This window comes from Pipra filicauda, unplaced genomic scaffold (genome assembly GCF_003945595.2).
Source record: "Pipra filicauda isolate LSUMZ 115617 unplaced genomic scaffold, ASM394559v2 scaffold64_size3178608_pilon, whole genome shotgun sequence".
NCBI classification, from domain to species: domain Eukaryota; kingdom Metazoa; phylum Chordata; class Aves; order Passeriformes; family Pipridae; genus Pipra; species Pipra filicauda.
In genome coordinates, this window is record NW_024104809.1 from 2702185 (window position 1) to 2714163 (window position 11979).

The 11979-nt window shown below is 41.7% G+C and overlaps 1 protein-coding gene across 1 annotated transcript; it reads left to right on the forward strand.

The window, feature by feature from the left end:
* The first annotated feature begins 231 nt into the window (after window positions 1–231).
* On the forward strand, window positions 232–11217 carry NIT2 (nitrilase family member 2). The gene is made up of 10 exons (XM_027727525.2): window positions 232–286; window positions 2231–2349; window positions 4866–4986; window positions 5105–5193; window positions 6536–6629; window positions 7632–7706; window positions 8119–8197; window positions 8840–8938; window positions 9965–10020; window positions 10406–11217. The coding sequence occupies exons 1-10, from the start codon at window positions 259–261 to the stop codon at window positions 10492–10494; spliced, it is 849 nt and encodes a 282-aa protein (XP_027583326.1). The 5' UTR covers window positions 232–258; the 3' UTR covers window positions 10495–11217.
* Window positions 11218–11979: the final 762 nt, after the last annotated feature.

Consider the following 11979-nt stretch of genomic DNA (forward strand, 5'->3'; position numbering starts at 1 on the left):
TGGGTGCACAGCTGTGTCCTTGTGGGATGCTGGAGTGACGCTGGAGGAGCACCGCCAGTTCCCTGCCACCCACTGGGGTCACGCAGGAAGGTGGGTGCTTCATCCCCTACTTGTTTTCCTGCTCAGAGCTCAGATCTGGGAGCCAGCGGACCACTTAAAGGCAGCGTTTGAGTCGGTTTTCGCTAAACCGCGGGCCGGGACTGCGTGTCCCGGCAGCCCCTCCGTGCCCGCGCATGCTCCGTGCGGGACCGGCCGGGGATGCGGGCGGCGAGCGGAGCCATGGCGTGTGAGTGGGGGCCCCTCGTCCCTCTCCTCCCCGCGCCCCCGGCCTCCCCCGCCCGGGCACAGGGAAAAGGCACCGCGTGGGGATCGCCCCGCGGTGCCCAGCCCCGGTGCGGCCGGGAAAGGCCTCGGTCCGGAGCCCCTGGAGGGCTGCGAAGTAGTGCAGGAGCAAGGGAGCTGTGCTGTGCGGAGACCGGGACGCAGCGCTCGCCGTGCAGGGTCAGCTTGTCAGGGGATGTGGACAAAGCGGGCGTGCTTGTCTTCTGGTGTTTTACAGAAAAAGACAGCCCCCCCCCCCAAAAAAAAAAAAAAACAAAAACAAAAAAAAAAACAGACTTGTTTTGTAGTGATACAAATGCAAACCATTATTGTTCTGTGACGCGCCTTTACCTGGTTGTGGTCTGCATTGCTGTAGGCTTATCCTGAGAATTGCTTTTAAGGAGGCTTCTGAGGCAGCTTATCCAGGCTGGAAGCAGAGATCTCTCTCTGCAGCACTGTTGTATATTTCTCTGCATTTCTCTTACTTCTACACCTGGACGGTTTTACATCTACTTATGCCCACAGTTTTGTTTATTCTGTTGTGACTGGCCTTTAATTTTGCCCTTTAACAAACTCCAAACTTGAGGCATAGGGAAAATAAGATTATTGTTTTTCTAGCATTTTAAACATTATTGGATTTTTTTTTTTTCCTAGTAGATGCTCTTTTGTTCTTTGTTTACTTCTGTGTTTTGGGGGCTTTTTTGATTTGTTGGGGGTTTTTTTTGTTTGTTTTCAAAAGTGAGTTTATGCTGAAATATAAATCTTTAATTGTCCAATTTCTCCAAGCTAAAATACATTCCACAAGTACAGCAAAGTTTTTGACAGATTCCTGGTATGGTTACCTAAGTGGCTCTGGAAACTATGGTCACATCTGTTCAGAATATCAGTTAAGGTTTATTTACTCAGTAGACCCAATAGTAAAAGTCTCTCGATCAGAAGAGTGACAAAGGGAGCAGTTAATCATTTGCTTAACCTCTAGAAATTAGCTGCTTAGCTACTGAAGTGAGAACTAAAGTAGGAAAAAGGATGTACCTTCACTGTTCCTGGCCCAATCTCCATTTTGCTTGAATCAGCTCTTCCTGTTTCCCTGACCACTGAGGCTGTGTTGCTCACAGCTTTGTCTTTTTCCTACAGTAATCTATGATTGCTTTCCAGAGAAGAGAGATACTTTGTGGCTGGGGTACTTTTCTTTATGAAACCAGAGGGGGGGGTGGGTTTGGTTGGGTTTTTTTTGTTGTTGTTGTTTGTTTTTAGAGTTTGTTTATTTGTTTGTTTGTTTAAAAGAAAACTGTGAAAGCCTGCAAATATAGAACCTGCTTAGTGACAGTAGAAACTGTTGATAACACTTGCAACTGTGTTTTGGCTAGAAACCAAACTGCAAAGAAGTTATTAGGAAAGATGTTACCTTTATTGGCCTTCATAGCCATTTCCCAGACTAGGTGTGATTTGAGGGATAAATTCCCTTATTTGGTGCTTTGGGGATTATCCAATTCTTTGGTTTGCTAGTGACATTTTAGGACACGCAGTGTTCGTCAAGCAACATGTGCCACAAAAAGATGGGCTCACACATCTTTTTGGCTCGATGACCTGTGGTCTCCCTTTCTGCACCATGGCACCTTCCATTGGAACGTGGGCTGGGAACTGTCTGGGCTGAGTGAACTGGCACCAGAACTCTGTGATCATTGCCCTGGGCATGGTGATGGCCGTGCATGGTTCCCATTAGCAAGCCTGGCCTTCAGTGTTCTCCCTGTGCTATGAGAGCCATGGACCACAGAATGAGTTGGAAGTGGTTTGTATATATGCTTATAGATTAAAAAATTTAGTTTGTTAAGTGCTTGTTACTGAGTTAAAATTTTGAAGAGTTTCCTGGGTGAATTCCACTGAATGTTTTTTTCTTTTCTGCTATTAGCCTTCCGCCTCGCTCTTATTCAGCTTCACGTGTCTGCTGTTAAATCAGATAATCTTCAACGAGCCTGTGGACTGGTTAGAGAGGCATCAGCTAAAGGAGCAAAAGTTGTGGCTCTACCTGTGAGTAAAGGTCATGGTCTACTTGGCACCTATGCCTCAAACCCTTCAAAACCTCTTGCTGATGTTACTAAGGCATTCTATATTCCTGTTTCTCTCTGCATAGCTTACAAGCTGTGGGAGGCTTCAAAATAAAAATTTAAAAAAAAAAAAGAAAAAAAGAAAAACAGGTTCTATCTAGCAGCACACTTAAGAGGTGGGGGACAAAAAGGGAGGGAGGAAAGCAGGTTTTCCTTTTTTGTAGTGTAAGAGTCTGGCAAAGTTTTTGCTAATTTAAATCCCAGGCAATTCCATCATTTTTACATTCTGAATTCATGTAAGTAGCACTGTAGTTGGAATTTTTGCTGAAGAAATGCAGAAAAAGGTGATTTTCAGCTAAAGAATGTTGACATGAAGGTGAAAGAAGACAGGTACATGGTGACTCTCTTTGCTGTAGGCATTCCAGATATATCCACAGAGAAACAAAACAGACTTAAGACATTTCCAGCAGGTTATATGTGGCTGAATTACAATGAAAGGGCACTTCTCTTGTGACTTCCTTGTGTGGGAACATAAGTAGCCACTTAAAATTACCGATCATTTCTGATTTACTTCTTGAACTTCAGCTATGATGACTGTGCTGAATTTTCACACAGATGGGTGTGCTGGCAACAAGATGACCTTCCCAGTGCAGCTTTGAGCTTTTCCCCTCTCTTCCTGGGAGTACATGTGTTGCTCCTGTACCCTGCAGCCTCTGACTCAGGAGTGCAAAGTTCTTCCCTGGGTGAACTTTTGGTCTCAGTTTCACACACACAATGTTTTCTCTCCTGATGTCACAGGGGAAGCATTAAGCAACCTTCCCAGCTCCTCTCTGCTAACACAGTGCTTGTGTTGCAAATGTAATAACCACTGAGTGTTCTGCCTGGGCCTCCTACATGGAGATTACCTATTATTTGCTGGTTTCATCATGTGTACAAATATTGGGTTTCCCAGACTTATTTAGTTGAGATACTTACTTTGCTAATGATGATTTATGCTTTTAGCGTAAAAGTTGTCAAACAAGGGCAGGGTATTTCACAGACTTTTGGGAAGTAAATTTTGTACTGGCATTAGGACATGGGCATGAATATTCCCTCTGTTTTGTTCTCTGGTTTGTTTTTTTTTGTGGGGTTTTTTTGTTTGTTTGTTTTGATTTTTTAAAATAAGTTTATATAAAGAACAGAAGTAAGTCACACTGACTATATAATCTGCACCTTTGTAGAGGCATGTGGCAGTTTTCCTTTGACATATTAGCCTTTTCATTTCTGAACATGGAAAAATTTGTGAGAGAAATACAATTTGTAATATTTATGGATAAAAAAATAAAAGCAGAATCTATTTGAATCTAAAAATTGATAGAAAGCAATTCAGAGATCTCTCCCTGTGTTCTTTCTGCTTTGGAGGGTGCAGGACTAGGAGATCTGTGCAGACAGTCTGCAGTTCTGTCCCAGTGTCAGCCTGTGCACAGCCCCAGGCAGTGCCACTGCAGGCTGGCCCAGAGCTCTGCTTGTTCTCTGCAGCCCCTGGTTTCAGTGCCACCCACATGGGCACTGCAAGTGGAAAGATGAAGGTGGAGGCAGCTGGCTTTGCTTTCATTTCCTTGAAGATCAGCCCAGCTTTCCAAAGCCTGGGAAGCTCATTTAGCAGCCTGCAGAGACTTTCCTTCCTGCTTCTTCCACTACAAGTTCTGCTGTGGATTAGCTGGCACCTGCTGGCCCAGTGTCTGCATATGGGGCAAAAATACCCACCCACTTTTGGTTCAGTTAGTCTGGTTCAGTAGAACCCAACTCAGTTGTTAAGAAGTTTGCTTGACCAGGCAAGGCATAAATGTTTATTGTGCTATTCACAGCTTGATTTTTTTTTCTCCTTTTTTGGGGGAAGGGTGGGGAGTGGGTTTGTTACAACATCCAATGAGCCAAGGTAACAGTGGAGGCAGATGCCTGGGCTAGGAGTCACCAAAGAGTAAGTGCTGGTACTGTTTGATAGTTTATCTGTGGCCCTCAGCTGTACTCCTGTAGGGGACAAAAAAAGTGTTGGGTGGAGTGTCTCACGTCCTCACAGAGCTGGCAAGTGTAATAATTCAGAGTGAGAGTTCTTGATGTCTTGGGCATCTCAATTACCACTGCTCACCTAGTTTAGGCATCTAAACTACTCCATTAATCTGACTGTCTAAAGATTACATGCCTGGTTCTGAAGGATAGCAGATCTTTAACTAGGGCCTAAGACAGAGGACACTGTCCAGTTGTGAGGAAATAGCATTTAAAGGATTGTTTTACAAAAACAATGAGTAATTTTGAGAAATGCACACCTGCATTTCACCAGGTTAAAGCCTCTCTGGCCTTCCTGATATTTTTAAATTTGCTTATTGAGTTCCTATAAACTAAACTCCTGTAACTAAACATTGTTTGAGAACATTTTTAGAGAGGGGTTTGAAAAGCTGGGTACATCTCCTTGTAGTGGTGTTACTGGATTTTAGCTTTTTCTTTTCCATCCACTTCTAGGAATGTTTTAATTCTCCATATGGAACCCAATACTTTAAGGAGTATGCAGAGAAGATCCCTGGGGAATCGACACAAAAGCTCTCAGAAGTTGCAAAGGAGTGCAACATATATCTCATTGGAGGTAGTTTACTCTTAGTGACTGTCCCATTGAGGAAAAGATGGGCAATGTCTGTTAGTGCCATTGGATCAAAATCAGATATAATACAGTGGGGCAAATCTTTGTTCTTGCCTTTACAAAGGATCCATTCCAGAAGAGGATGGTGGAAAGCTGTATAATACATGTACTGTCTTTGGGCCTGATGGTGCTATGCTCGCAAAGCATAGGAAGGTAAGATGGCAGGATATTGTTATGAAAAGGTTTCTCAGCAGTGTTGCACAAATTATGTCATTTGTACCCAAAGGTGATAGAAATTAGTAGAATCATTCATAATAGTTGTGTACTGTCAGTGACATTTCATGTACTTTTTATTTGGGACGTGTAAAAACCCCTTCAGAAGCTGGTCATAAATTTGGTCTAGATGAGGATGACAAACTAAAGAAGGTATAATTGCCTTTCCCTATATGCTGGGAAAACTGTGATAAAAAGTAAAACCTGATCAAACCCAGATATCTGATCTAAGTCTAAAACATACTGCCACTTAAGTGGGATCAGGGTTTTCCCTCAGCTTCCCAATGTATTTAGTCCTTCTGTTATTGTAAATACTGTTCTTTACATACTTTATGTGCTATATGTATGATTAGTGGAGACAACCAAAGCCCAGGTTCCACAGTGAAGCTGTAACTGCTGTTTGTGGTAGATGTTTGCTTAATGTCACCTTCCACCTCAACATTGCTTTGGGCCTTCTGAGAAACTGCTTTCTCTTTGTAACTCCAGAGTGTTAAATCTTACTATACACACAGGTAGCACTCCAAAGGTGAACAACAGCTTATTTCTTTCAAGGATAAACAAAAAAGAGGATGCAAGGTTACTTGGAAAAAATAAGATGGTGCAAAATACCTCTGGGGTGCAGGTATTCACTTACTTTGTTAACTAATTCTACAGTTAGCTGCACTATTAGATCACTTTCTGAATTATTGTGTTGCCTACCATCGTTCATACCCCACCAGTCTGCAAGCCTACCAGTTCATAGAAGGAGTGCAGGCTTGTACTGTGTATGAACAAGTAATAATACAAATCCAGCACTATTATTAGGAAGCTCCAGTCAGGAAGAGAATCTTCCATTGAAACAGAGGGACAAAGACTGTCTGCAGGGTCTCAGAGGCATCTGCAAAGCTGGGAGCTTTATGACTTAGTGAAGGTATTTCCTGGAGAAGTTTTGCAGGAATGAGACTCGAATCTTAGAGAGGAAAATATCACCCTCTTTAACCTGTTTTAAAATCATCCTGCCAAATTCAAGACATTTTATATATATCCTTTCTTTTGCAAAATTACTCGTTAGATCAAGATACTGCTATTTTGCAGGGATTTGCAATTTCAGACAGGTATATTTCTTTAAAGAAAAAAACTACTTTAAATCATCATTGGGGATTTAACAGTCTTAAGCAATGTTTAGTTTGGATCCTGACAAAAGAGTAGTCTAGATAACAGTGGAAAACATGGGACTAATAGAAAGAGGCTCAAATACCAAGCACAGAAATTGTTATTGTTATTAATCACAGTATAATTGCAGGTTCATTTGTTTGACATTAATGTTCCTGGGAAGATACAGTTCAAAGAGTCTGAAACACTGAGTCCAGGGAATAGTTTCTCCATGTTTGACACACGTGAGTACAAGACAAGCCCTCTCTTTAAGGAGCTGTACTACAGTAACACGACAGTCTTTCTGGAGTTCTCTTCCCCCTCCTCCTTCTGAGCAATGGATTTTTAGACTATCAGATTTATATTAGGCATTTGACAGCCACAGCAAATGCAGTTTAATTTTGCTTCAAATGTGTGGTCACTCCTGATACCTTTAAAAAGGCAACGTGGTTGCAAAAGGACAGAGGAGTAGAAAGGGTTGAAGCACACATTGTGGCACTTGCCTTAATTAAATAATGCTCCTATTGATTTGTTAAAGAGAAGTGACTGTATTTTTTATAGCAGTTACAGCTTGAAAATGGTTCTTATAAAACATGGCTTGTACAAGCCGCTTACAACTATACAAACAGCTGTAACAAACAGCTCCACTGACACATTGTTTCATGTGAGGATGATACAATAATGGAGACAATTAACTGTAACTTGTAAATCGCATTCCAATGTTCTTGAATCAACCACATCAGACGAAAAAGAAAGATATTTACTCTTCCCCACCCCACAGTGTTCAAAAATTAACGCAGCTTGTTTACTGAGGTCTCCCAAGAGTCTCATCTCCCGTGGTCACTTCCTCCTCCTTGCAATGTGCATGGTCTAAGAAAGGACATGACTGCAGTTTTAGTCCATGACAAACAGTGAGTGCTTTCTTTTCTTGAAAAGGAAATAATTGAAACACTTGCAGCTAAATGAGAGAGGAATATGTTACACAAAGACCCGATAGAACATGATTTTGTGGAAACAGCTGTTGTTAAAGGGTAGATAAGACTGCTTCTCATAAGTCTTTCATCATAAAAGATGAATTCCCCCCCACCAATAGCCAATGCTTGTTGGACACACATTTAATTATAGCTCCCCTTGTTGCTGTGAGACATAAAATAACAATTGACAGGAGGGCTACAGGGAGTCTTGTAACTGCTTTTGTGTACTTCGTGATAGCGATATGACTGTTGTCTCTTGTGTTTTGAGAACAGCATACTGTAAAGTGGGCCTGGGCATCTGCTATGACATGAGATTTGCTGAGATGGCTCAAATCTACGGCCAGAAAGGTGAGGCTGGGTCACCTGAAGGAGCAGGGTGAGCCCTAAGGCCAGAAATAAGCAGGGCTGTTTCAGGGTGGTACGTAGTGAGCAATCTGTGTGACCGGGCATTCTCATCCTCACCCAGTAACACAAAATGCATCTTGTGGCCAAGACTCTTATCCAGATGAGTGACTCTTCTCACCAAGTATCCATCATTTCCTGATACACATTTGCTGATGCAGTGAGGGAATTGGGTATATCCCCACATTAGGGCTTTGCTGATTTAATTAATCACCTGTGTTATGCATGGACAGGCTCTGGTTGGTTCCATTTTGGGCAGAATTTGTGAAGTTGAAAGAAACCTCATCTTGAGGGCCACTGTAGGGTAAACCCATCTTCCTCTTAATAATGTTTGGGTTCTAACTGTCTTTTAACAAAGGTTGCCAGCTGCTGATATATCCAGGGGCTTTTAACCTGACAACAGGACCAGCTCACTGGGAACTCTTACAGAGGGGACGGTAAGATCACAGTAACAGCTTATCCTCCTGTTCCAGAGGGAGCTTTACTGCATGGAACTGTTCTTGTGTTCCACATGACACTGTGCAACAGAAGTGGTGCTACAGGGCCTGTCTGCCATTGGAGCTGCACCATTCCTCATGATGCGTGGCCTTGCATGGGACACCAAAATGATTTTGCTGTCAAGCAGAAAAGCAGGAGCTACTTAGTCTTTACTCCTGCCAGCCCCTAGCAGTTATGCCCTTTCAAAGACCTTTTCCCATGGTTCTATAAACACCCTTCACACACAAATTCTAGAGAGAAGAGCCAATAACCATTTGAGAACTGCTCTAATTACAGATAGACTCTGAGATTCCTGAATGCAGTATTATTTATTGGTCAGCTTCAGTCAACTTTCTTACATACAGAATGAAAATGGGAACAACATGATATTCTGTGCACTAACACTGGAGCCAGGTGCCAGAGACTTCTCTTTCCAGGCTCTGCTTTCTCTGACCTTCATATCATTTACAGTTTTGGCTAGTCCTTAGGAGGATATAAAGCTTGTCATTCAGAGTGAATTCTTTCTCTTCTGCTTAATTAAATGGTAGAATAAAAAGCAATTCTCACTTTCTCCCCCTTCCCTCATCTTTCTCTGAACACAGTGCTGTTGATAACCAAGTCTACGTAGCTACCATATCTCCTGCTAGAGATGAAAAAGCATCCTACGTTGCCTGGGGACACAGCACTGTAGTAAATCCATGGTGAGTTCAATTAAAAACAACAAAACACCACCTTTTTTTTTTTGTTAAAAAATGTGTTTTACTGGACGCTTCAGTCCCACATTTCCACCTACTCTTAAAAATGTAAATTCTTGGTAAAAAGCACATGAGACTTAAGCCTGCATTCTCAAACCATCATTTAAAATTGTCAAACTGAAAAACAAAAAACTAAAACTAGTTTAAAAGTATGTATTCATTTTGGTAGTAAAGATGCTACTTAGTACTAGCATTTAGCATTAGCTTTGCTGCTGACCTTTTCAACTTGTCCCTGAAGTTCAGTCCATTATATATTACTCATACAGTAATTTTCTGTGTAGAACCAAACCATGTTAAACAGCTTACACAAAACTATTTCATTTCCTCAAAGAACAACATTGCTTTGACATAATAAAGAACAAGAAGAATGTCTTCGGCTAGAGAAGATATTCTGACTTGAGCAGAAGTCATGCAGGTGCACAGGAGGTAAAAGTGACCAAATCTTCAGGCAGCTATTTTTCTTTCAAATAAACCCACCGATAGTTCTCTTCCAGCTGATTGTAAAGTCAAAAAATCTTTGTCTGTGTTCTGAGCTTTTAACTTTAGATGATGAAAACCGTGACAGAACACTTCAGTGGGAGACACGCTAAATCATGTTCAGTAGTTCATGCTGAGTAAAAGCATACTATTAAAAGCCAGTAGGATCTTGAAAGGAGAAAGTGTTAGTCTTTGCCATATATGGTTGTCCCTTTACCCTTGAGGTATGTTGCATGCTGACATGCCCTGGTTCTTGATCTTTGGAACACACGTGAAGGATACATATGTCACATATAAAATGTGCCACATATAAAGCCTGAAAGCCATTTCCATCATGCCAGAGTTATGAATTATGATGCTATTTTTAGGAGAGCCCTGTGTTTACAGCTGTAGGCATCAAGGGTAGGAACTCCCTTTTGTACAAACAGCAGCAACTGGACTGATTCCTTGAGACCAATGTGTTAATGCTGTGAACAAATGTGCTTAATTTTGCAGGGGTGAAGTCATAGCCAAAGCTGGGGCTGAGGAAACAGTTGTATACACAGATATAGGTAAGGGTAAAGTTGCTTTGGTTTTTTTTCCCCATTGTTTTTTCTCAAGTACAGGCCATGAGACTAAGGAGAGACAGTTTTTTAAGTCTGTGGCCTTGCACATGCAACTACAGATAATGCAGCATTCCAATGCCTTTTCCCCCTTTGCTGGGTTAAAGCAAGAACAAGCAGCACTTAGTTCTACTCCTGTCATTTCCTTACTTAGGAGGAAGCTGCCACCTAAGGAAAGAGCAAAGCTGAGGCTCTTCAGCCCTGGCTGCCCACTTGCAGTGCCCTACAGGTCCATTCTCCTTGATAGTTCTCTTTTCCCTGCCTTACCTCAGAGCAAGTCAGGAGCTTTCTTTTTTGGCTGCTGTTCTCATAACTCTTTCTTCTCCCCCTGTAGATCTGAAGAAACTTGCAGAAATACGTCAACAAATTCCTATTTTAAGCCAGAAGCGTTGGGACCTCTATGGTGTAGAGATGAAAAAGTGAAGCTGGGTGAAGAGGGAAGGTTCAAGTGCCACAATGGCTGTTCCCTTCATCTTCAGAAAGATTCCTTGACTATTTGCTCTACAATTTACTGCCAAATGTGCCATTAAAAAACCACCACACAAAAAAAAACTTAATGGTGCAATTCTAAAGTTGATTCAAATCCTACTTTTATATCTCCTCTCACACTTAATTATTTCATAGTTCAACACAGCAGTGATTAACATTGCTTTTATGCATGACAATGTTTTAGTTACCTTTTGGGGGCTTTTTTGTAGAACACAGAAATGGAAACCTTGTTCTCCGAAACTCAAGTCAGCTTTAGTACTATGAATTTTCCAGTGAATTATCAGATAATCTAGAAGCATGATTCTTCCCACTCAGTCCTTTATAGATGTATGGGCCTTAACAAAGCTCCTGGAATGCCCTACTTCTAACTTGGAAATCTTAACATTTAACACTGAGCAAAACAGGCCAAATTCCGCTCTGCACTACTGGGGACAATGCAAGAAGCTGGCAGACAGAGCTATTGCTATAGAAGAATCTGTAACAGTTTTTGGTTCATGTGTTCTTGCCTGGATTATGTGTATTGAATCTTCCTTATGGCAATTCCTGTTTATTGTTGAAGTAATGCGGGTTACTGTGTTGTTGAAACAATTCCCATGTTGCCATACCTTGGCTCTATATAATATAGTGTTTCCCTAATATAATGTCTGAATGGGGTTTAATTCTGGTGCCTGGTCGTTCTCACTGGAAAAGGCTGAGGGTAGTCAGTCAAAGGGGTTAGGAAACTTGTTCCACTGACAAGCCTTTCTGCCCCCAATCTTCCAGAAAACTGCTCAGTGTTTAAATGCATTATTGCTACCATGGGCCAGCAGCCACCCACTGCAGGGAACACACTCCCTCCTGTGCTGCTTTTGCTGAAGAGACAAAACAAACTGATTATGAAAGATGGCTTTAAAATACTGACAACCAGCCAAGCATGTTGTAGTTTTGACTGGGGTTTCTTCTTAGAAGGAAGACACCTTTTAATGTAAAAAGAATTTGCAAATGATGCCTTTTTTTCCTCGAGATGAAAAAAAGAAGCAACTCTCCAGCCTATACTAATAGGCTTTCAGATTTCTAGCAGCATAAAAAACCAGTAAGGCTAAAGATTTCAAAATACAAAATTGGAAAGGAGAGGTCTTGTCTTGGTCTAGCTAACTATATTATCCCCCAAACCACCTTACCTTTTATTCACGTTCAGCCATCCTCCTCTTCCCACAGCTGCTTTTGTTACTATTCTTTTGGTTCTCTGCAATGAGCCAGATGTGTGCTTTATAGAGGAAAATGAACACTTGAATGAAGTCAAATCCTGATGCATCCTTCCTCTCAAAAGACAGGTCCCACCCTTCCACTCAGTGGCATTAACTATTTCAGCAGATCTTTTGGTCTGTATTTTCACTGCATTTTGGTGTACATACTGGACTGGAACTCTTAAGAAACAAG